At 35.2% G+C, this 27,628-nt stretch overlaps 1 protein-coding gene across 2 annotated transcripts in view; it reads right to left on the minus strand.

Moving 5' to 3' along the window:
- LOC138703710 (neprilysin-11-like) overlaps positions 1-27,628 on the minus strand; it is a 265,024-nt gene that overhangs the window by 197,852 nt on the left and 39,544 nt on the right. For both annotated transcript variants that reach the window (XM_069831833.1, XM_069831834.1), the window contains exon 2: positions 6,622-6,697. In XM_069831833.1, the coding sequence (XP_069687934.1) occupies positions 6,622-6,633 (12 nt within the window). In that variant the 5' untranslated portion in view covers positions 6,634-6,697. The remainder of the gene's footprint in view (positions 1-6,621; positions 6,698-27,628) is intronic.

The raw sequence follows: 27,628 nt of genomic DNA on the forward strand, positions 1-27,628 counted from the left end.
GATTGAATTTTTGCCTGCACTGTACAAATGTTAAGCTTTGACTATTCCAGCCACAGTAATGCAAAAACAAGTGCTTACATAGGTAAACATTAGCTATAGCTGCTCTATCTATTTGGACCGGTCACATCTCTTAACATGAAGTGCTTATACTACGAGACCGGGCGGTCGCTCACCTCCTCTATACTACCGTACATCGGCAACCTGATTGCATGCTGCGTGTGGCAATTCAACGAAGTCTACTTATCAGTATTAAAACAAAGTATAGTGCAATTACCTCTCCGTGGCAAACCTTATACTTGTATTATTTTCGATTAACTGCATGGAATTTTCATGTCAGTTTTTATCAAGTTTTTATAGTCCTTTTTGTCCAAGATACAGATCCTATTTAAATCTTTGGATTTAAGTACATGTATGCAATGGAGGGGGAAAGGAACTGGCTATCTTATCTCCTGACTTAGTTGCCTCCTAAGTTGTTTTTTTATCACTTGTGTGAGGTCCAGATCTGTTTTCGGACAATTGACTAAACAACAACAATGCACATTAAAATTATCTCATTTGCATAAGCTTTGCTTCCTGTTTTTAATTAGGTTATTTTACGACGCTTTATCAAATGCGATGGTTTCTAGCGTCTGAGTGAAATGAAGGTGATAATTAGGGAGCGGATTTTTATGTGCTAAAAAATTTTAATATATTTATTTTTTATGTGGTAAAAAGTATGAAAATATTTGCTAAAAATTAAAAACTATATTTTTTTTAATTATGACAAAAATACCTTACTTAGCTTGAAAAAAAAATTTACTAGGTACTCACCAACCACACTTGAGTGCTAGTAGTTGGCCGAGAATTGCAGTGAACAACAAAGATCATCTCCAAATTCTCCATCACAAATGCATGCTGATTATCTATGAACAACGACTTATACTGTGAAAACGATCTTTCCATATGACAGGACGTCAGACGTACACATTTAAAGAGAGGAATGTCACAAACACATACACCGTCAATTTCACCTACAGGCACACCCTCCAATACTTGAGCAACTTTACACATTTTTTATATCCACTGTTTTTTCCAACACATTCTGGAATTTGTCCCTTAGCACTTGTACTTCTGAACCTGGTAGAGAGTCTAGTTTAATTTCCATGGCATGCACCTCCCCGTTTCAGACAACAGGTTTTTGGATGTTTCGAGTTTTTTATGGTGTCACACAAAAAGCTTAAATTTGCTAATAGGAAAGCCAAATCGTTTTTTAAACAACCATCTTTCAGTATATCATGAAGGATATCGATTGACGAAGCCCGATAACAGGGAATCACAACAAGATATATTGCCTTACTTGATAGATATGAGCGAGAGGTGAGAAATTTGTTTAAATTAAATAATGTTCATACCCGAGCTCTTATCTGTTGTGTTTCACAAACAAAGCGTGGAATGAAATCATCTTCAGCAACAATAAACATTCCTAATTATGTGTTGCAAGATCTCTCCTCCTTGTCCACGTTAATTTATTCTCTAATAATAACACTGATATGCTGCCTAGCAGTTCTCAGAACTTGAGGCGATACTATTACGAAAATGTATCACAGATACACCACACAGCGCTTAGAAACACGAAGCAACCAAGAATTCTTAAAAACGATAACGTAGCCTACTTCTGAGTGATGTAATTGATTTAGTTTTAAAATATTTAAAAGTTCTCGTAAAAAATTATTTAAGTAAAAAAACTCCAAGATTTATGTGTTTATAATAGATTTGTGAAAAATACGTGTTTTTATGTGAAATAATATTCGGGTTTTAAACTTGAAACTTCATGTTCGAAATTTTTAACTTTATTAGTTGTGTTTTATCACACGCAAAAATAATATTTACATACATAGGAATCCGCTCCTTAGTAATAATGAGTCCAAGGTCCAGCGCCGAAAGTTACCCAGCATTTGCTCTTAATTGGTTGAGGGAAAACCACGGAAAAAACTTCAACCAGGTAACTTGTCGCAACTAGGATTTCAACTGGGATCGCTCGTTTCACGGTCAGACATACTAACCCAGCCCTAGGCACAACGGGGAAGTGGAACGTAACTCAGAAATTAAAGCGTAAATGTTACAATAGAAAGTATGTACAGTAGTGGCAAAAAAAAAAACCGGACCGAACCTTGTAACTGATACAAAATAATCCTGTGCAGTGTATTGTGTCAAACTGTGGTAATTTCAATATGGATAGTGAAGCCAGAAGTATGTACTGCTATTTAATGTAAAAATACACAGTTATCTTTGCCGAATAGAGGTAGAAATGTAATATTGATGCCAGATGAAAATAAAACTCTCAAAGTTTTTTCATCTGTAAGTTTGAGGCACTGAAGAAAACAACAGACGGTAAGAATCGAAGAAATGTAATAAATTTCATTGTTACAATTATTAATTATACAAGATGGATATGTTTTGTGACTAGAAAATTTTGAATCTGTGACTCTGAAATCAGCTACAAGGGTCGGTCCGGGTTTTTTTGCCACTACTCTACTTATTTGCCTTCTATTTGCTATAGTAAGTAATTGTAATTTATTCTAATCTTGCATTCCTTTACACACTAAATTTCATATTATGCAATACACTTATTTCCTTTGTTGTTACCGGTGTCCATTTGTTCATCTACCAGAGGTCTGCATCGGACGTTTTCGCTCGAGCGCCAAGTAGTTATAGCATAATCCGATAGGTAGCGCACATGCATGATGGTTAAAATTGTCACGAGCGATAAATCCTGGAACGGTATAAGCCGAGCGTTAGACATTCGTTCTTGTTACAGCGATAAACTGTGTAGTAACATCATAGATGTTTATCATTTCAAAACTTTGCAGTGTTTAACTAACCTCTCCATAATACAACTACAAAACTTGCTTTAAAATGTAATATAAAATAATGTTGTAGGTAAATGTTCCCCCCCCCCATACAGTAGTGATTTTGTTTTTGCCACATCTGATAGATGTTATTGGATGTAAATGTAATTATTATTAACTGAGAACACAATCACGATAATGCAAGAACTGTATCAAGTTTTCTAGTAGTAGTAGTAGTAGTAGTAGTAGTAGTAGTAGTAGTAGTAGTAGTAGTAGTAGTAGTAATAATAATAATAATAATAATAATAATAATAATAATAATAATAATAATAATAATAATAATAATAATAATCTCTAATAATTAGTCTATCAATCTTTGCGTCTGTAACAGTTGTGCAGCATGATTATTCGTGTTGTTATATTTTCTGTGACGTTATCTCTGTACTAATATTGTTATTAATCTACTGCTACATCAATAATATTTTGTAAAACGTTTCTACATTGTCGCAGTATATAGGCGGAACACTATGTAAGGACCTATTATATTATATATGTGGTAAATCAAATATTGAATAATTATTAATTAGCAATACTGTAATAACTGTATATCGAAGTTTTTCATACTAATTTATTTATAACTTCTTGTTCCTGTTTTGGTACGTTCCATTGACTGTTCCATTAAACGTTTGTCATAAACGCAGAAAATAAAACCTTATTTTTACCGTGTGAGCAAAACATATGTGTATCTTATCTGTCGCCTTTCCGTACAAGATAAGACATGTCGGTGAGATGACCTTGTACTGTGCTTCTATTTATTACGAGCGTATCACGACCGATTGTATCTCACTCGAGGGTGTGACACTCGACCGAGTTCAAGCGAGCGATTTAAGTCCAATGCAGCACTCTGTCATCTACAAATGTTAGAAAGATAAATGTAATAAAATATGTAGTCAATTGTAAGCTTATATTAAGCAAATACTTACTTACCGGTACTTACTTATTGGCTTTTAAGGGACCCGGAGGTTCATTGCTGCCCTCACATAAGCCCGCCAAGATTAATCCAGTCTCTACCATAATATCCCATCTCCCTCAAATCCATTTTAATATTATCTTCCCATCTACGTCTCGGCCTCCCCAAAGGTCTTTTTCCCGCCGGCCTCCCAACTAACACTCTATATGCATTTCTGGATTCGCCCATACGTGCTACATGCCCTGCCCATCTCAAGCGTCTGGATTTAATGTTCCTAATTATGTCAGGTGAAGAATACAATGCGTGCAGCTCTGCATTGTGTAACTTTCTCCATTCTCCTGTAACTTCATCCCTCTTAGCCCCAAATATTTTCCTAAGAACCTTATTCTCAAACACCCTTAATCTCTGTTCCTCTCTCAAAGTGAGAGTCCAAGCTTCAGAACCATAGAGAACAACCGGTAATATAACTGTTTTATAAATTCTAACTTTCACATTAAGCAAATACATTTGGTCGGATGCTCTACCTTGACGGATGCTCTCTGACCGGTCGAATAAAAACCGGTTGTAAACACTTTTCTGCAGCTCTCTAATGCACGAACAACGTTGCTCCAGTGATTATCTCACATTCGAAAACCTCGGAATATACCTAATCATAATAAGCTTAAGGGGGTTTCGAACCCATGACTGAGCACAGCCTTGGAATCGAGTTCAGCTCTCTACCTCTGAGCTAGTCTGGTGACTATCTGTTGGTATACGCCACGTGCGTATTGCACATAAATTCGTGGTCTAATCATTGGTATGCTAAGTTGCATTATGTCAAGTTACGTGTAAATGGCCCTCACTCCGGATATAGGATCGAGGAGGAAATGGAGGCCGTGGCTGCTGAACCGGAAGAGATGTTGCAATTTTTTTTCTATCACTTGGAAACGACTTTGCAGGCGGGCCAGGTTTTTGTGTAGTGGGAACCGGAATTCTCTGCCTCAATTTCAGCATTCACCTTAATTTGGCGTCTTCGTAGCGGGCAACTTTTCCTCTGAACTGTGCAATTTCTTGATCATTCAAGAAAGTGAACGAAGTCATCTGATTTCTAACGTCTATTAATACAAGATTTTTACAGTGACAGATTTAACTCGTTTTTGTCTAGGCTAGAATCATAGGTTGCTTGTGATTTGTAAATTGTAAGTTTGTAAATTGAACTGATTTGATTGTATATGTTTGTATAGTTTGGCTGATGAATAAATTGTATATGCTTTTAAAATGATTACTAGTCTGTGTAGCTCTAATGATGAATTGTATATAGGCCTACTGTAAATTGAATGGTAGTCTGTATAGCTCAATTGATGAATTGTATATGCTGTAAATTGTATAGTAGTTTGTATAGCTCAACTGATGAATTCTTTATGATTATAAATTGAATTAATATACTTGATATTAATTGTACAAATTTGTATAGCTTAATGAAAGTATGCTTGTAAATTGAATTAATCTGCTTACTTTATATTGTATATATTTCTATAGTTTTGGTCGATGAATTGTATATGCTTTAAATTGAATAGTAAACTATATAGCTCTGTTGATAAATTGTTTGTGTTTGTAATTTGAAGTAGTTTGCATGATATGTATTATCAATTTCTGTATATCACAACTGGTTGAATTGTTTATGCCTTAAATTTAATTAACTTACTTCTTTTGTATTATACATATAGCTCAACTGATGAATGATCGTTTGCGTTTGTAAATTTAATAATCTGATTGGCTATGTATTGTATACTTTTAGTAGAGCCATCGATGTAGCTCAGTCGGCAGACCCGCTGGGCTGCTGATCCGGAGCTGCGTTCGGGTTTGGGTTGGAACCCACTTCGGTCTTTGGTTTCTTCCGAGGTTTTCCACAGCCGTGGGACTGAAGCCGGATGGTCTATGGTGAGTCCTCGGCATCAACCCCTTTGATTTGATTACCTGGTTGGGGTTTTCCGAGGTTTTCCCCAACCAAATGGCAAATCCGGGTAGTATTTTGGCGAATCCTCGGACCTCACCTCATCTCACTACATCTCGCCGAAATATTGTAAAAAATTGCACAAAATTGTAAAAATTGTAGAAAGTTACTAGATTATAAAACTAAAAATTTGTAAAAATTGTAATTGTAATATTGTAAAATTTTGACTTGTTCCACATCTTAAAGCTTCATTGCTCATGTAAGATCTATGGAAGATAATAAATAAATGAATGAATGAATGAATGAATGAATGAATGAATGAATGAATGAATAGATAGGCAGAGTATTTGATCTTTGCCGTCTATAGTACCCCCATCACTGTCTGCCAGTTCATTTCACACCAAAGAAGACAGGAGATCAATCTCTTGTAGATCTTGTGACATTTGTAGTGTAAAAACCTGTTGTGGAGTAGATTTCTTTTCCTACTACTTCAGTTTTCCTTACATGATATGTCTTAATTCCAATAATGTCATCTCCACTTCAGAATGGTCTTTGTAGCTGAAAAGGCACGCTAAATAATTACCTACACTCGAAGAAGTTGAATTTTCTTGTTAATTCATATGTTAATACCAGAAGCATTGTGAATAAATGCAATCAGACATTAATTTTCTGTACGCTTCCTCAGTAGGCCGTACATTAAGTCACTTCGGTGATTTTACTTTGATTGTGAAAGCGTGGATATGCGCCGCAGAATGAGACAGGCAAGGATTTCAAATTGAATTTCGACGTGGTTCTTTATAATCGCAGTGAAGTGCGAAGACACTGTCGCTCCGTTACTCAACTACAAATTTACGGAAAAAAATATATATAAAGTCGTCATGGTTACATACCTTGTACCGCATGATTTGACGTCACAGTTGATATTTCCGCTGCATACCGCCGGCACGGCAACCAACACAGAGCAATCTGGAAATACAAAGGAATTCTTCACAAGTTGTTACGTTGGATTGAAAATTTCTATGAACCTAATTATAAAGGAAGACATTAAAACATTTCAGGAGGCAAGGAAAGGAGGATGAATAATTAAGGAGAAGAAGAAGACGAAGAAGAAGAAAGATAGGAGAGCAAAGAAAAAAGAGGCAAGGAAAAGAAAGGAAGAGAAAAGAGGGAAAGGAAATGGAGAGAAAATGAAAGGAAAAGAAAAAAAAAGAAAACAAGGAACGACAAAGGAAACGACAAAGAAGGGGAAAAGAAATGGAAAGGTAAAGGAAATAAAGGGAAAAGAAAATGAAAAATAAATGAAAAAAGGAAAGTAAAAGAAAGAGAAGAGGGAAGGAAAGACAGAGGAAAGGTAAAGAATTAGGACATTAAAAGAGAAGGAAATGGAAAAAAAGGAAAGGAAAAGAAATTAAAAGGAAAGGAAATGAAATGAAAAAGGGAAAAGGAAAGGTAAACGAAAGCAAAAAGGAAAACGAAAAGGAAAGAGAAAGAAAAGAAATTTTGAGGCAAAGAGAAAGCAAAGATAAAAAAGAAGAAAGTAGACAGAAGAAAAGTTGAGGTAAAGGGAAGGAAAGGCAAGTTAAAGGGAAGGAAGGGGAAGGAAAGGAAAAATGATACTAAAATGGAAAACGAAAAGGAAAGAAAAAGGAAAGTGAAGGTGAAGGAAAAAATAGAAAAGAAAAGGTGAAGGAAATAGAAAAGAAAGTAAAGGGAAATGAAAGAAAAAGGAAGACCGGGAAAGGAAAAAAAAATCTGAAGCAAAGAGAAAGCAAAGATAAAAAGGAGAAAGTAGAGGGAAGGAAAGTTACGGTAAAGGAGAGAAAGGTAGCCTAAAGTAAAGGGAAGAAAGGGGAGGAAAGGAAAATGAAATCAAAATGAAAAACGAGTAAAGGAAACGAAAAGCGAAGAAAGAGAAAGGAAAGGTATAGGATAGAGGAGGGAAAAAAGGAAATGAAGGGAAAAGAAAAGGAAATGAAGAGAAAAGAAATGGAAGAAGAAATGAAAAAGAAGAAGAAAATAAAAAAATGAAATGGAAAAAAGGAAAGGCGAAGGGAAGGGAAAGGAAGGTTAAGGTAAAGAAGAGGAAAGGTAAGGTAAAGGGAAGGAAAGATAAAGTAAAGGGCAGAAAGGGGAAGGAAAGGAAAACGAAAGCAAAATGAAAAACGAGTAAAGGAAAGGAAAAGCGAAGAAAGAGAAAGGAAAGGAAAAGCGAAGAAAAAGAAAGGAAAGGAAAAGTAAAGGATAGTGAATGGAAAAGAAAAGGAAATGAAGAGAAAAGAAATGAAAGAAGAAAAAGAAAATAAGAAAGGTGAAAAGGAAAAAAGGAAAGGCGAAGGGAAAGCAAAGGTGAAGGAAATAGAAAAGAAAGGTAAAGGAGAATAAAATGAAAAGTAAAATAAATAGAAAGGAAGAACAAAGGAAAGTAAAATGAGCTGAAAAGACAAGGAACGAGAAAAGAAATTAAAAATAAAGTGGAAAGACTGGAATGGTAAAAGAAAGGTAAAGGAAACAGGAATGACTAATGGATGACATTTGTTCAATATGATTGATGTTGGACATAGGATGATAGATGATTGATAGAAAAAATTGTGAATGATTTCTACTTCACTTCTTACAAAACTACAACAGCGCCGTCATGAATTTATTGAGGATGCTGTGACTTTGTAATTACGATACAAAAATATACACCTTTGATGGCATATGACAATTGAACACAAGAAATTCCCCACTCTATGTGAAAATAATAAAAATTATATTCTTTACCAAAAATTAAAACCTGTCATAGCTTGGAATGTAGCAATAAACACTGCGATCCTATTCTGTAAGATATCACCCAGCGTCCAAGTTGAAGAGTTCGAAATAGGAAGACGAGGTTTCGAAGCTCACAAGCTGAGGACTTCTGTTGCGGCAATACTGGGACGAGATAAATAATGGAATCCGCTGGAATGGCTTCGTGACCGTTCTTGTTACGTAAGCCGTCACGGTCCGTATGAGAAAGCATGGCAGGAAACTAAACTAATAATGCGAATTGTCTCCTTATTGGAAGAAATTGGAGCAATTTTAGTACGAAGCCATGTCGCATGCCTGATATTGCAGGAAATTCTAGTTGCTATTACTTTTTTTTTGTTATAATGGTTGCAGTAACGTATTAACCTCGTTGTGCGTTCTATAAATTCATTTTCTGAGCTATCTCCTGCGAACAGAGACCTCATTCGGAATAAATTGTCAGAGAGAACAGAGTTAAACATACTGCAATGCAAACGTATCGTATCTACTTCTGATAATAATAATAATAATAATAATAATAATAATAATAATAATAATAATAATTTTATTTACTTATTTATTATTTAAGTTTAAATTTAAATACACAGAATATTATTATTGCATAATTATTTCATTGGTGTTGTGAAGATGAAAAGAATTGTCATTGTATTATATTAATTATGTATTATGTTGTCTTGTATTGTAGTATTGTATTGCTTTGAATTGTATTGTATTAATTATGTTATATTCGTAGCATTGCAGTAATTTTCTATCATACTGGTTGAGTGGAAGAGAAGGCCTAATGGCCTTAACTGTGCCGGTTAAAATAAACCGTTATTATTATTATTATTATTATTATTATTATTATTATTATTATTAATATTATTATTTTTATTATTATTATAATTACAGCAATAGACATAAATTAATGTAATCAATATAAGAAAGAAGATACAATAATATTAACAAAATTTGAGGACCGAATTAGCAGCGCTAGTGTTCGGTCGCAGTTCAGATATCTTATTAATATAAGAGGGATATATAAAATAAAATAGGAACTAAAATTGAAAGGTCAATGTAGAGTATCCACCGGCCACTGAGTATCTATAGAATATTCCAAAAGTCAGTTCAAACATTAAAGCGCTATAAATATTATATATATTTGAGATAGGGAAAAAACAAAAACAACGGGGTTTACAAAACATTGGGAAGATGTCCGCCGTTCTCTTGTTCAACGTACAGCATTCTGTCTGGGACACCATGCACAGCATTTTGCAGATAATGTCTTGGAATAATGGCAATTACTTGAGAGATGGCATCTTTCAGTTGCAGTAGGGTTGTAGGATGTGTCAGGAAAACTCCTTCTTTAAGATAACCCCACATCCAAAAGTCGGCCGGATTGAAATCTGGAGAACGCGGAGGTCACATTGTTGGAAAGTGCCTACTGATGACACGATCGCCAAACATCTGCGTAATCTCGCCGTTAACGCGTGTTAACTCTACTATTAATTTTAGTAGGTTATTTTCGACGCTTTATTAACATCTTAGGTTATTTAGCGTCTGAATGAGATGAAGGTGATAATGCCGGTGATATGAGTCCGGGGTCCAGCACCGATAGTTACCCAGCATTTGCTAATATCGGGTTGAGGGAAAACCCCGGAATAACCTCAACCAGGTAACTTGCCCCGAATCGAACCCGGGCACCTGGTTTCTCGGCCAGACGCACTAACCGTTATTCCACAGGTGTGTACAATAATGGAATGAGACAGACTGTTACAGTAAACGGGGAGAGCCACTACAGCATGTTACAGAACTTCGTCATCCCTAGACTGAGGAATCACGATATGGAAAACAATCTTCATACAAGATGTCGCTCCACCCCACATCTTTAGCCCTGCAAAACAAATAATTTCGCAGATATTTGGCGATCATGTCATCAGTAGGCACTTTCCAACAGTGTGGCCTCCGCGATGTCCAGATTTCAATTCGGTCGACTTTTGGTTGTGGGATTACCTTAAAGAACGAGTTTTCCTAACACATCCAACAACCCTACTGCAACTGAAAGAAATTGCCAATATTCCAATATTATCTGGAAAATGTTGTGCATGGTGTCGCAGACAGAATGCTGTACGTTGAACAAGAGAACGGCGGACATCTTTCCAATGTTTTGTAAACCCCGTTGTTTGCCTAACACTGTGATGTTTTTGTTTTTTTCCCTATCTCAAATATTATAATATTTATAGCGGTTTAATGTTTGAACTGACTTTTGAAATATCCTATACAACGGAGCCAGACTTTGCAAAGGAGCATCAACTATCTCAGTGTCAACCTTATGTGAGATAGCTACAAATAAGCAATGTTCGTAAATATGATCATATCACCCCATCCTGGAAGCAATAGGTTGGCTTAAACTAGATAAGAAAAGAAATTTACATTCACTTCTCTTTCTCTTCGAAATCTTGAACTCTTCTATTCCTTCGTACCTGTCGTCTCGCTTCACTTACCTTTCTTCCCACCATAATCTGAACATACGCTCTCGTCATGAAACAATACTAACAATACCATCCCATCGCACCTCCTCATACTCATCCTCTTTCACAATAGCCCTGCCAAGACTCTGGAATTCGTTACCTGCTAGCATCAGGGACTGTCGAAATAAAATTGAATTCAAACGCAAACTAACTAGGCACTTGGTCAGTAATTGATTTCTTGTAAATAGTTTCCTTAATCTATCACAAAATATTTCAATATCGGATAATTTCACACTATACAATTTTGGTATTCTAGGTTTAATTTGTAATTCAGTAAATATAAAATATTCTTTGTTTTTCTATGACTATCACACTTTCACTACGTCACACTACTTTCGACCAATAAAACGGTACGAAAGGACGTCTTTCAACCAATCATGGCCGCTTATCGCACAATTTTATCGCGTCCCTAGCATTTGTTTAATTTTATCGCGTCCCTAGCATTTGTTTACTTTTATCACTACGCTAGCATTTGTTTCTTTGTTTGCCAACATTTCAAACTGCACTGGTCTGGCCATCAAAAAACAGAAAATTACAACCCACTCCAGTCGATGCACATCACTTTCAAATATGACTCGCATTTTGGCATTCAAAAACAAGAATTAATAAAGATCATTGGTCATATATGATGAGCACCGTACCGAAATCCTGAATGAGTTGAGGGATAAACCATGTACACCAACGAGTTCACTTCTTTTACGCACACGTCCAATATAACATCAACTGAACCACCAACCACTAAAACATTCAAATTTGAAAAGTGTACTTTCAATAATTGTTTCTGTTATAATCATTCATGTTTATTTTTTATTTCATCATCGTTAATTAAAACGTTTCTTGTTTATTTTATCATGCATAATTAAAACTTTTCTAACACTTGTTTATATTATTTAGGTTATGTTTGTTATAACTTCTGCTATATGATATTATGGATAGTAACGTATCAGAGATTGTTTAATACTAAGATTTATTGAAAATCATCTGTCAAGTGACGTTGATTACTGGGATCCGGATGATTGAAATGCAATGTAAATGTTTTAATAAAAATGAAACTGAATCAACAAAGCCTTCTTGACTAGTAACAGTCCACAGAGTTCAATAATGATTCCATAGTTGGCACAACTGATACCGGTAACAAGAAAACATCATCATAAAACACTACTGCCATCTAGCGTAATGTTGAGATGGTACAATAATACATTTGAAGATAGTTGTATTTTTGTAAGCCAATTAATATTTTATTGTACACTTTGTTACTTCTAATCTTTATATAGCCTACTTTCTTCCAATCGTTTAATAGTCAATTAAATCCCACTCGAGTTTTGATTTTCTCTAGATAAATCAAAACCTCTAGTGAGATTATTGTTGATAAATTATCTAGCTTTAATTAGTCAGGTAATCTTTTCGTGCTTTGATGTTTATTGTAATTGTAATTGAATCGTTGAGTTGGAAAAGGGGCCATGTCCTGAAAAGTAAATTGTTAAGGAGAGACAAAAAACTCTGGACATGACCCCTTCTCCAACTCAATACTAATCTAATGCACACTTCTATGGACGGGACATGACTCCTAGTTATACCAAACGATGCGTACAGACATAGCAGTCAGGTATCACCAATAAATGCCAGTATGAAAAATGATGGACTTGACCCCTTTTCCAACTCACCGATTCAATTGTAAATTTAATATTGTAATTTTATTTGTAATTGTAACTGTAAATCTTATACTAATTGTAATTTTATTCTTCATATTATAGTTGGAATCTCCTGGTAGAGGGGCAGGTTATCTCTACCAGGTTAAATAAATAAATGCTAAATACTAATATTATTAGATGATTTACTCACAATACTCGGGCTTAACAGTCAAACTTTCGATACATTCCAGAAGTATCATAATATATGTAAGCTTTTATAACATTAAGAAAACAATGAGATCAGAATTAAGATTTTTTTTTTAACCAGTACAACAAATTCGCATGAGATGACCTAACAAAGTAACAAGAAAGTTTTAAATATAATTATAAATTCCTAACAATGCAATTCGCAATATCATTTCCTGATTCTACAGCACGAAGTGTTCAAGTTTCTCAAAGCCCAACTGTACATTACCAGAACGGAAGATACATTTGTGTCACAAAATGTCAAGGAAACGAAATATGGTTATAAAAAAGGGATAATTTATATTTTTTCAGTCTTTTTTATCCTCTTCAGGGTCTTATCTTCATCACAGTAGTAACTTTTAAAGCATTACACGCTACATGGATACATAATGACACTAATCTTTACAAAAGTGGAGACTTCGCGCCCCTGGACCTGGACCACGGATGCACGCTCACATACAGGATGATTCAAGAGCAATACTAAATATTCTAGGAGGTGATAGTATGGACTATTCTGAGTAAAAAAATTCATATAATCATCATCATTTTAGCAATTCAAAGTAATGATTAGAAAATTCCACTACCAGCTTCAATGCACTTTTCGCTCTGTTCACAACAGTAAGGACCGGTATTATAAACGCCGTTTAAACCTTACGTTCAGTTTAAACTGAAGTTTTTCGTTCTGCTTCGTATTATAAACCTTAACTGCCAGTTAATCTTGAGTTAACTTGAGTTTAACTTGATCGGCAGTTCTCTGACGTTTAAACTGCAGTTGAAGGCTCAACAGTGTAAGATGGCGGTTCCCGCAATACACATGGATATTGCAGATGTTTTCCAAGAACTTATGAGTGACGATGTGAGTGCTCAATATTACTGAACGACCACGGCGGCCAAGAATTTTTCGAAATAGAGTGCACCACTTTGAAATACACATAAATGAACATAAGTTTTAAAGCAGATTGAGGCTTTCGAAGCAGACAGTCCTAACTTCAGAATTAGGTTTATAGTCCCAACCTTGTTTCGGAAAATTGAAACTCGGATACAACATGCAACATAAAAATGAAAAAAAGTGCAAAAATATGTGTTTTAGTGTTTGAAAACATTCTGTTGAATCTCTGCATCAGTTACTAGTTTTGCTGCGCTACTTTCCCTCTGGTAGTAGACATACTGAAAACGATTGAAGATTTAGGAGGTGTCCGTAAATCTACTACAAACCTATTGTGCATTGTACTGTGTGTGGCAGACAGCCTCCTGGTAAGATTTATATGGGGCCTGACTTATAAACACACTAATAATATTACCTAATTTTACTAGAGTAGTAAAAATAATTTTGTGCGAGATCGTGCGTATTTGCTTGGTTTCCGCACAAAAACAATCCGCGGAAAGTCTAAAATTCCACATTCAGTATTCCCAACCTAACACACGTAACAATTTCCCTCTTCTTACCGCTTAAGTGACATATTGATTTTACTGCTTTAGGCTTTTAACATATTATTTTTAGAAACGTTCAATATAGTAATAAGTAATTATAAATTGGAAACTTACCACTGCAATTTCACCTAAATTGGACTGTTAATTATTGTTTTTAAATATTTGCAAAAATTAAGTAAACTTTAAATCATTAGGCTACATAACCTTACCGTTTGTTTTAAGTTCGCATTTATAGACAGGGGGAAAAAAGACAGACGTATATCACGGCTTGCTGGAGTATAGTAAACACAGAAAACATTTTAAAGCAACAATGTTGAAGATAGATATGTTTGTTTTGCAAGTTTGCCGTCATTGAACAGAAACCAAGATGGAGATTTCATTGCAACTAATTAGAAATTCCTCTTTCAGGTTTGTAATAAACGATCTTCGCACAAAATAATGTACGACACACGAGAGGTATGTTTGTTTTCATGTTCTCGGAAATTAAAAAAACTCAACTACGTTTCGCTTTTTCAATCTTTTCCTCGAACCTGAAAACGTCAACATACCGCTCTTGTAACCCATATTACTGTTATTGTTTTACTGAATTCTGTTTCGTAAATATTCTAGAAAACACATAAAATACGCACACTAACATTTTTATTTCATTACTCAGTTGATTCTGTATAGAGTTACGTCGCAGATGGCCATGCAAGGTTTAGTTTGGTTGCATTATGTTTGGGAGTATAACGTTGGTAGCCAGCGTTAAGAAACTATTTGAGGTTAAGTCTGACAAGCATACTGAAGTACGCGATATTAGTCTTCTTTAGGTTTTCTTTATGATATTCTCTCTGATATCGAAGAACAAAGATGTTTCTTAATGAAGATTCTCCACAAGCATCGGCTATTTTAAATCAGTAATATGATTACACAGTTGCATAGGCGGACGCAGGTTTTTTTTCGGGGAGGGATTTGAGGAGATAGTAAAAATGGAGTAATGAGAAATAAGTTTATATACTCACAATTTGTTTCCGAGTCACAAACATTTACAAATTGGCTTGAGTAGCGTAATCGGTATAGCCTTCTGTGCTCGAAGTTGCGGGTTCTACCCCAACCCAGCTCGACGGCATTTAAGTGTGTTTAAATGCGACAGTCGATTTACTGGTATGTAAAAGAAGTCCTGAGGGAAAAAATTCCGGCACACCGGCGACGCTGATATAACCTCGGCAATTGCGAGCGTTGTTAAATAAACCATAATTTTTTTTTAATTTTAACATTTACAATGACTACAATACAAAAACAATGACAAAATGACATTTACAGAAGAAGGCGACGAGGCTTCTTAGACATTTCATCCAGTACTTCATGAGCTTTTACTTCTACATTTTTATGTATATACATCAAGGCCAGTCCATTTAATCTGTCTGCTCCCATCGTGCTCCTCAAGTAAGTCTTCAAATACGGCAATGTTGAGAACGACCGTTCTGGTGTTGCTGTAGTTACAGGCAACGTGCAGAAAAGTTTCAGCGCCTTGCGAGTGCAGGGAAAAATAATTTCATTGCACCTGTTCAAAGATGATATAAAATCAGTAGGTATTAGGTGAAGATTTTTCTGATCAAGGAAATTTCTTCTCCACATATTCAATTCACTGAAGAAAGACTCTGGTGATGCATCAACATCATTGAGCCACTGATTTACTACAGCCTGAACAGCAGTTTCTAAATCTTCATCCGATGCTCGCACTATAGTTTTAGGCAGAAAAGTTTGTATGGACTTTAGGATTCCCTTATGATTTATAAATCTGTCCTTGAGCTGACTAATGAAATAGTCTAGGAAGGGAAGGAAAATTACAAGCCTAAAATACTCTTCATGACTCTCTGTCTTGAAGTAAGAACTCTGTGTTTGTCTTCTTGCAAAGAGAATTTACGTGGAAAACTCTCTAATTCCTATGTACATTCACAAATTAAAATTAATATTATTTTTGTTTCTTGTTTCGTATTCTTCTCAAAATTTCGGGAGGGAATATATCCCCTTAATCCCCCCCCCCTTTGCATCCGCCCCTGCACAGTTGCGATGTTCTTTTCTTTCCTAGCAGTAATACCAATCGTATTCCACTACGGTTTAAATTAACCGAGACTCTGTAATACGGCACGTTGAGTTAAACTCATGGTTAGGTTTAACTAGGTTTAACATAATCTTTAGATTAGCCGTATTTATAAAACCGGGTCTAAATGTTCATCATATGATGTTTTGTTATGTACTTCGTCTTTCATCAAAAGTATGCAGTTATTTACCATTCTTTTGCATCATTTGTAACCACTTGTCATGCACAACATTCAAAAGTATATCGCTCCACATCCATTGGAAATTGGACACATGCTTGCGCATTTGTCTGCCGATCCGGAATTGCCATCGGGGCGGGTTCGATTCCCGCTTGGGCTGATTATGTGGTTGGTTTTTTTTTTTTTCGAGATTTTCCACAAGCGTAAGAAGAATTTCAGGTAATCTATAGCGAATCCTCGGCCTCATCTCGCCATCATCAATTTAATCGACACTAAATAACCCAATAGTTGATACAGCGTCGTTAAATAACCAAATAAAAAACAAAAACGAAAGAATTTAGAGAGAGCTTTGTGCAAGCCACCGGCTTAGCTCGGTAGGTTAAGGAGCTTGCTGCCGATCCGGAGTTGTGCTCGGGCGCGGGTTCGATTCCCGCTTGGGCTGATTACCTGGTTGGGGTTTTCCGAGGTTTTCCCCAACCGTGAGGCAAATGTCAGGTAATCTATGGCGAATCCTCGGCCTCACTCGCCAAATATCTTATCGCTATACCAGTTCCATCGACGCCAAATAACCTCGTAGTTGATACAGCGTCATTAAATAACCAAGTAAAAAAAAGCTTTGTGTAAACGTCAAAATTTTATCGCAAACTAGACATTTTGTCATCCAATCTGTTCTCAAAAAAGCTGAAAGTTAGAATTTTTAAAACAGTTATATTACCGGTTGTTCTGTATGGTTGTGAACTTAGACTCTTATTTTGAGAGAGGAACATAGGTTAAGGGTGTTTGAGAATAGTTCTTAGAAAAATATTTGGGGCTAAGAGAGATGAAGTTACAGGAGAATGAAGAAAGTTACACAACACAGAACTGCACGCATTGTATTCTTCATCTGACATAATTAGGAACATTAAATCCAGACGTTTGAGATGGGCAGGGCATGTAGCACGTCTGGGCGAATCCAGGAATGCATATAATGTGTTAGTTGGGAGGCCGGAGGGAAGAAGACCTTTGGGGAGGCCGAGACGTAGGTGGGACGATAATATTAAAATGGATTTGAGGGAGGTGGGATATGATGGTAGGGACTGGATTAATCTTGCTCAGGATAGGGATCGATGGCGGGCTTATGTGAGGGCGGCAATGAACCTCCGGGTTCCTTAAAAGCCATTTGTAAGTAAGTAAATTATTATACCACGCCGCGCCGGGAGAAAATTCGAACGCTGAACGTGTATGTCTCTCTCCAATATAGCTTCACAAAGTCATCGTGGTGCACTGTGCAGACGTGATAAGGTAACGACTGTACATGTATCCACATGTGTTATAAAAACGGTAGGAGCGATTTTGGACGTTCAATTTTCTCATTTTAATGGAATAAAGTTAGCTAAGAGTATACTGAATTAATACAATTCAATCTTTTCTTCTCCAATAATGATATAATAAACCCAAGGGATTGGATGATTTAGTTTAAATGACGAAAATTTTATTAGTGTTTAAAAGCATGTTGCGTACATAGCGACAAATCTTTATGCAAGCCTGCATATACCAGAGAGATACATCATACATGCCACGCACCCATTCATTGCTGTGCCGACTATACATCGCTATAAAAGTAGATTAACCGCACAATTTGCGTAGGATTGTGAAAACAAAAGCCACACGATTAAATTATCATCTATGTACACAATGCTACTTAGTTTATTCTCAGTTCGTATGGAAGACGTAAACACTGCTATACATAGTAGTATCTCCTCTTGTAAGCCAATAAATAAACCACATTTGTTTCCGTATTTATCTCGCTTTCGTATAAAATTTGAAGACTAATAAAAATGAACGCACAACAGTATTTGGACATAACTATTTGAAACTTGCAATAGAAAACAATAATAATAATAATAATAATAATAATAATAATAATAATAATAATAATAATAATAATAATAATACTAATAAAATAGTAATAATACTACCTATATTCCATTTTCTTCAACAACGAAAGGTTTACCTCCACCTACGAATAATTATCACTTATTAGTGCATAATATTGAGAAACTTCTTGCCCCAGCAACTAAAACTTACCCTAGTACAAACCCTAGTAATGCCGCACTTCGATTATTGTGACGTTTTCTTAAGTGACCTAAGTTCTGAACTGTCAGTCAAGTTACAGCGAGCTCAGAATATGTGCGTCAGATACGTGTGCAACATCCGACGATATGATCACATATCACCGTCCTTCGCAAGTCTTTCGTGGCTCCGACTTAAAGAACGCAGAACTTTACACTCTTTGTCTTTACTCTTTCGAATTCTGCACACCTCAACACCAAATTACCTTTCGTCTCGTTTCTCTTATCTATACTCTAACCACGACGTAAATACCAGATCACTTATCTGTGGCACGCTCAGTATACCTCTTTATAGAACATCTTGTTATTCATAATCTTTTACAGTATCGACCTCGCGACAATGGAATTCCTTGTCACAAAGTATTAGGGGCTGCAAGACAATAAACACCTTTAAAAACAGCTTAAAAGATAACCTTATTAGCATTTCACTCCAATCATACTGATTTAAACTATCACTGACTACATTGTAACTTCTTTCTTTAGAGATCATCCTGATAGTGCTGTATTTTCAAAATTGTCTTATAATAATCTCTTTCTATTATCTAACATTATTTGAAATATATTAACATTCTATGTATTTTAGCTTAATTCTGCTACACAGTTTATTTCAGTGTTTAATTAATAGTTCATAGTATTTTGTTGTTTAATTCGTAAATAACTCTTGTATACATGTACCTCTCATCTAAATCAAATTGTTGAATTTTTTGTAAGTTCATGCACATGTATATATACTTTTTGCTGGTTGAGTGGAAGAGAAGGCCTTATGGCTTTAATTCTGCCAGCTAAAATAAAATTATTATTATTATTATTATTATTATTATTATTATTATTATTATTATTTCATGTAATGAATTAACAAATAATTATTGTAATTGCCCACATCTAACACCTTCCACCCAAGTCAAATATTTAGGAATTATTATAGATCAACATTTACATTGGGATAAACAAATTGATTTTACGTGTACAAGTATAAGAAAGACAATTTATAAATTCATAATACTTCGAAATTTTATCACTAAGAAGGCATTGAGAATAACATTTTTAGCTTTAGTACAATCATTAATACAATATGGTATAATAAATTGGGGTGGGTTAGCATCATCTGTACTTAATCCATTAATTTTATTACACAGAAGATTAATAAAAATTTGTCTGACAAAAAATATGGATTATCCAACAAATTTAATTTATACAGATTTCAAAGTATTAACTATTGAAGAAATTTATAAATATAGTTTACTAACTTGCTACCACAGAAATCAAGTAAAACCTAAATCTAATCGACATGAATATCGTTCTGGAAGACAAAAGTCTACTTCCCCATTAATTGAGCCTAAATGTCATACAAGTGCAGCTCTTAAACATGGTGCTAGTTTCGGCCCAAGACTTTATAATAAAATTACAAACCATTTTCCAAATTTGAAATATTTCAAAATTGAAGCTTTTAAAAAATAAATTTATAAAATTATTCATGATATACAATATTAACAAATGTGTGTTTTACCTTTTATTTCTGTCGACTATATTCATGTTTTTATTGAATATCACTGGCTTCTGTGTGATTGTCAATTTATATTAAATGTGTATTTTTCTCTCTTTTACTCTTTCTTCTTCTTTTTTTTTTTTTTTTTTTTTTTTTTGCTCGTGTGTTATTTATTGGTTTGAATTAAGTTACTTACTGTATTTAGTAAACTGTCCTTGTAAATTTTATGTTATATTATTGACTAAGACCACACCGTACACGAGTCTGGCTCTTACGGTAGTGGCTAGAAACATTTTTGTTTTATAAATGTAATTTGTACACACTAGCTAGCTAGTTAAATAAATAAAATAAATAAATAATTAAATAAATAAATAGATAAATAAAGAATAATAGGCCATAATCATAATAATGAAAATAATAATAAAAAGCACAATAATAATAATAATAATAATAATAATAATAATAATAATAATAGTTATAACAACAATAATAACAGGCTTCAGAAATTTCATTCCGAGCTCTGTCAACTCAGCTGTCGAGATGGTTTAACGGTACGCCTGATACTTTACGTAAAGCAGATATTATGAATTATATTCTGGTGTCCTCACCGAGTGAGACAGTCCGTATAAAAAGTAGAAATTCTGTATTCAATGTCGCAAATTAGAATCATCTTATAAGAAGCAGCCATAATCGCCATTAAAAAACAAGTGCAACAAGATTGTGAGCAACGGAGCATGTAAATCAAACTACTTACCTCTTACTATATTTCCGTCGACGTTTTCATATTTAATGACACGTAAGTAGAAACCCAAAGGGAAAGGCGGAGCTTCATTTTGTTTTTATCAGTTTTAATCACGAAATAAATTATTAGCGGAAATGCTTCAATTTCCGTGTCACTGGTTTACTTCTTTCATTGACATCGTAATTACTGCAGAACTTTCCTTGTAATAGTTGTCACTATGGCAACCATTATCAACATTTTTATCGAAAACATCGTGATCACATTTCTGCTTTTAAGGGGAGAGGATGGTATTTTTTAAAACTTCTTTCCTATTTAGTGTAAAATATTAATTTTTTGTATGTAGAGAGCTCATAGCTGTGGCAACTCAACCAAATAAAAATATTTAAAAAAAATTATTTGGATGCCAAATTTGAAAAAAAAAATATACCCAATGTAGAATTGTACTAAAACCGATATATCTAAATCGTTTTTAAAGATAGATTCAAACGGTTTTTCGCAATGTATTTGCAAAAGCATGTTCTACAAACTGTCTGTAACAGAATTTTGATATTAGTCTCTAAGTTTGTGAAATAAACAATTAAAATTTAATAACAATTTTCTGATTTCCTTTCTTGCAAATAAACAGACGTGTTTTTAAAATGAAATCAATTAACAAAATTCCGTTACAGAGAAAGTTTCCTAATAGTTTAAAGAATATGTGTTCTAAATTTCATGCATGTATCTTTAATAGTTCAGAAATTATATCCATTTTTGTCTGGGAATGTAGCAAAAAAAAAAAAATGAAGTTACTGGAAACCGATAAAAGCGGGCGTGTGATTTAAAAATCCATAGCGCAGGAAGTTTAAAAATGACGTCTCAACATCCGATAATGGCACAAATACCCATAAAATGTTATGCGATGCATTCCACACATACCAAAGAGTATTTAAATTTTTTTTTCTTTTTTTTTGAAAATTTAATTTACCGGAAACAACAATAAAAGTAGGCGAGTGATTTAAAAATCCATAACGCAGGAAGTTTAAAAATGGCGACTCAACATCTGATAAGGGCACAAATACCCACAAAAGTTATGCTATGCATTCCACACATATCACAGGGTATTTTAAAGATTTTTTTTTTGAAAATTTACTCATATTTCACCAAAAAATACCATCCTCTCAAGAGGAGATGTAGGTTCAAACTGACTAAAAATCACATTTTACTGAAACTAGATTAAAACATATTACATTACATAGTGTTAGGAATATCTTCACAAAATTTTACAGACTAAATGGGTTTTAAAATTTAAAAAGCCAGGAGTTGTTAAGTTCCACGCCCTTCTCTGTGGACCAGAAAACAATTGTAAAACTGATTCTTCTTCTTCAGGATTTAGAATAACTGATTTATCAATCCTTTCGTGTGCTATAAACAGTGTCTGTTGTTCTTGTGGGTCACAAGAGGTAAAAAAATAATCAACCATATGGCATGCATATTCAAACTTTACGACTTGTTATACGCAGTACCTAATTTTCATTAAACAAGGAACATTTTCTCAAAAAAAATATTTGAGATAAAACAACGAAATTTTGCACATTCCTTTAATATTACATAATGCAAAATTCCCTGCGGCAAGTTGAAGTGCAGGATTCTTTTTCACCAAGACAGGGACGTGTGCCACAATTGTGGCACACGTCACAAGCTGGAACATGCAACTCATCCCTTTCTTTCACCCCCACACGTCATTAGAAATTGTAGGGGAGAGAAAATATGTACTTACAGTCTTACTAATAAACCGTGTGTAGTTTGTATGCGAGACTTACGCAGCGTTGAGACAGAAAACGTTACTAATAAACCCTGCATAAGCGATGGAAGTACAAACAGTCTGTAACTATACAATGGGAATTCCTTTGCAGTAGTTATATACACGAAACTCCTTGTTTAAGCGTTGTATATGGAGAAAAAATGGCCGCCCCTCTAACAGTTCTTCGTATCGATTGTAATTTTATGATGATGGTTGCCTTGTAACCACAGAAGACCACACCAAAGAGCACAGAATAAGTAGAATATTATTGCTGTAGCTTGCACTCTTCGACCAAAATATAGTGTGGTAATCGATCAGAGCCAGTTGTACTATCGATTCTTAACACGGCACACTAGAGCGCTCTACCGGATGCAATAGAGAACCTCAGATATTCTATTACCTTTCGTAATGAAGTAATGACGATACTATGACGTAGCTGTGTAACAGTTATACTGTTATACAGGACGTATGTAGTGATTATTAGTAAGTAATTTACACAAGACTTATAAACGAGCTACTCATTGTATAAGTATAGGACAGTTAAACGTCTGTATATAGAGTTTTTATTAGTAAGACCGTTAGTGTACAGATAAATAATTCAAGACCGGGGGATTGTGGGTGGGGAACAAACCCCTTTCTTCCCCAGTTCTGTATCCCTGTACCAATACAATGCTCCAAGTTAGTAGTCCTTAGTTGGAATGGTTGTAATTTCAACAGTAGGATTTGAATTGCTGTGCCATCCACCCTATTCAACAGATATGACATCCAGTGACTTTAGGCTATTCCCGAAACTCAAAGGGCAACTGAGTGGCAAAGAAATTTTCATCCAATAATGAAGTTATGTCCTCTGATTGAGGTTCTGGCTGATATGTACCCCTATTATCAGGCAGTACCTCTCACTTGACGATATGTGTCAGAGGAAGAACAATTGTTTGCATACATTTGAAGTCTGATTAGTGTAATATGTAGCTAGTGAGCGATGTATGCAATGGAGGGGGAAAGGAACTGGCCACCCTACCCCATTATCTCCTGGCCTAGTTGTCTCTTAAGTGGTGCCTTCTTGATATCACTTGTGAGGTTCAGACCTGTCTTCGGACAGTTGACTAAACAACAACAAAACAACAATGAAGTTGTGCAGTCCGTAAACAAGTGGTTTGCAGACGTTGGACAACATTCTTTCAGGTAGCTGTGGAAATGCTGAAGCATCGCTGGGAGAAGAGCACCAATCTCCTAGGGGACTGACTTACAAATGGCTTTTAAAGAACTCGCAGGTTCATTTCCGCCCTCACATAAGCCCGCAATTGGTCCCTATCCTGTGCAAGATGAATCCAGTCTCCATCACCATATCCCACCTCCCTCAAATCCATTTTAATATTGTCCTCCCATCTACGTCTCGGCCTCCCCAAAGATCTTTTTCCCTCCGGCCTCCCAACTAACACTCTATATGCATTTCTGGATTCGCCCATACGTGCTACATGCCCTCCCCATCTCAAATGTCTGGATTTAATGTTCCTAATTGTGTCAGGTGAAGAATACAATGCGTGCAGTTCTGCGTTGTGTAACTTTGTCCATTCTCCTATAACTTCATCCCTCTTAGTTCAAAATATTTTCCTAAGAACCTTATTCTCAAACACCCTTAATCTCTGTTCCTCTCTCAAAGTGAGAGTCCAAGTTTCACAACCATACAGAACAACCGGTAATATAATTGTTTTATAAATTCTAATTTTCAGACTTTTTGGCAGCAGACTGGATGACAAAAGCTTCTCAACCGAATGATAACACGCATTTTCCTATGTGGAAAAATGAGGTAAGATTTTTTTCAACTATAAGTGCGACAGGGCTGCAGCACATGGATCAATCCCCATATTTTCTTGCTCCCTTCAATTCATTCTCCTATGTTACTTTGTTTCATTAGGTAATAGGTACGATTCGTGCCTTGAGATAATCCTTTTCATTGTGATGTTCTGTGTTGTTCCAGATGGGCGTGGCCACGTCGTGCTGATCCCAACTCACAAGAGATTCGCCATGTATCCGCAGTGAAATGTTAAATTTTCCTAAAAGTAAACGCCCTTACTGTGACTAGGATAAAACAACAGTAATTAACTAAGGGAATACAAGCAATCGATTAACCACTGTCACTCTATAACAGGCATGTCAATTGATGCCCACAGGAGCAAGCGCGCGCTTTAGAGCCCAGGAGAGCCTGAGCGCTTTACAGCGGAAAGGAAAGAGACAGACGAAAGAGGTGATATATGCCGCTTGGTCGAGCTATATTCAGGGATGGCCAGCACTGAATTAATAGATAAAGGGAAGAGAACTAATTAAAACTGTATCCATGTTATTTTTTAGATTTGCCTGAGAAGTATAAGTGCATTATAAGAATGTAAGTTTTAATTTTAATGCTCATTTTTCACAAGTTTGATTTTTTTTTATTCAAAAGAAATATTTTCTCAACTTTTCGTACAGAAAAGTGACATTTTCAGATATAGGCCTATTTATTTAGTAGCCTTACAGAATGTTTTCGTAAATCTAATATACTGTATTGTCGGACCATCGGATCTATGCCCCTTCAGCGCTGTCGTCGTTCTTGGAAAAGTTAACGCCTCCACTCACCCCATTCCACCCGTTTCTCTCCCACTAAGTCAAACAGCAGGCCACGAAACTTGCCGAATAGAGACGTTGCCAAACTTCCGTCAAACAGTGTCATGTCTCTTGAATTTTGCTTATAATAATGTAAGGTTAATTATTACTTATTCATAATTTAATTTATGTAGGTCTAATGACGCTGATTGACTTATGCAAAATGCTATTACTTGCTTAATAATATTTTTTCACCACTCCGTGCTACAGTATTCATGTTGAGTTGACAACACTGGACTGCAAGTGCAAATAAACTGTCCTGCAAGAAGGCTCAAAATTGTGAGTGGTGGGGGAGAGAAAGAGAGAAATAGGAATACAGGGAGAGAAATGAATTGCCGAGGCTGAAAAGGAATTAAGGTTCAGTTCGCATATCTTACGGGGGCACAGATCCGATGGTCGGACTATATATACGTACTATTGAAGATAGTGTATTGAAAATTTTGAAAATATTCGCATGGAAAATGTTTGTAAGGAAATGCATTAACAAGGCAACTACTGTTACATCATAAGCAAAAGATACGTGCCCATGTGTTGTAAAAATGTCAGCTCTATAGCTACAGCAGATTTCGAGAAAATAATTTAATATTCTGATGATAGGAAGTTGCTCACAAATACCACCTTCAAAGCATAATGCGATAAGAGTTTTGTTATGGAATATTAGTTACACTTAAAACAGATACAGTACCTAGGTAACTTTGCTTTGTACTGTAATATTGTTTTGATTAGTTTATTGGTTACTTTTGTAAGGCTAAACATACCATTAATATAAATTGCAACTTATCATGTCATACTCAGTCTCTTTCTTTGGAATATCACTTTCTCTATGAATGATGTGTTCCATCCACTTAATACAGTATAATATTATACTACTATGAAATTTAAGTGAATATTCCTTCTTAACTCTCTATTATATTATTAAGATTTAAAACACAAGTGCAATATTAAGAAATCAGTGTTAGTACTTTTGTTTTACAGATAATATAGATAATATTAAACAGAAAGAAGCCATATAAAAATAAAGACATAAAATGTCACGTTCCGTTTGAAGTTTGTGCACCACTGTTTTCTTAATCCAACAAGTTGCTTATTCATATACACAACCCTTCCTCTTTCCATACTTAGCGCTTGTTGCCCGCGCACGACGTCAAGGTCAGAAAAATGCGCTTGCTTTGACATCACTGCTCTATAAGGTTAAAAGTGTAGCATTTTCAGTCCTCTTAATTCTGATATTTGTAACATGTCGCATGCTTGTGCTAATCGGCGTGAAGATTTCCTAGGACTTACCTGTATTATTGCTAGAATATCTGTAAGTTTCTCCTATCTGATTCTGCATCCAAAGGTGAACATCATTTTGAACAAATGCCTTGATAAAAGGTAAGATCAACATTACGTCTCCCTATTAGCTCTTACCGGTGCTTTATTTGTATGGAACTATAGGCCTAAATCACTGCCATTCACCCCGATTAGTTTTCCTCCCGTACGATAGAACGGTCGGATGTCTCTACTAAACGCGCGCTACGACCACTTATAATGCAGGCAAGTGGTATATGCCACACACTTTATTAATAGAGCAGTAGTATTAGTAGTAGTAGCGACGGGCCAATAGTAGATTGAGCAAGGATGAGTATAAGGCCCGTTACACAGTCATCCGTATGCTACGCAGTATAGTCGGAGGCACCGATTTTGGCAGATGACCTCGATGACATTTCCAGTAGGCGAGCCAATATTGTTTGTGTAAGCTGCGAGAATGAGATGCGATAACATTCTGAGTCGTTCATATTTTCATAACAGCAGCTCATATCAATTATCCTTATTATGAAACACACCACGGTACAGTCCTACTCAAAGAATACCTTTAATAAATGTAAATGACTTCCGTTCGCAATGATTTTACAATACGTCTCCTACATTTTCTAAATTAAATTAATTCTTAATTAAAAGGAAAATCCTACCCTTACCAGATCAATATACAAGATTTGTCCAGTAATAATCTACGGATCGTCTACTGGTGGTGCGACAATTCAAGTTAATAAAATTACGATTCTTCTTAATAATCAAAATATAATTTGGTTTATTGGATAAAATTGCATGCTGCGGAAGTTAGATTTATATAAGAGTATAATAAATAGGATTGTAATGGATATTACAAGGACAATAATTTCTTCACACGCACATTGTGAATAGAACAGAGAAGAAAGCATTTTAAAATATTCGAAATCGTACAAAATATCGGAGAAAACAATTTTCCCTGCACAAATTGCACCAATTGAAA

Source organism: Periplaneta americana, chromosome 7 (genome assembly GCF_040183065.1).
Source record: "Periplaneta americana isolate PAMFEO1 chromosome 7, P.americana_PAMFEO1_priV1, whole genome shotgun sequence".
NCBI classification, from domain to species: domain Eukaryota; kingdom Metazoa; phylum Arthropoda; class Insecta; order Blattodea; family Blattidae; genus Periplaneta; species Periplaneta americana.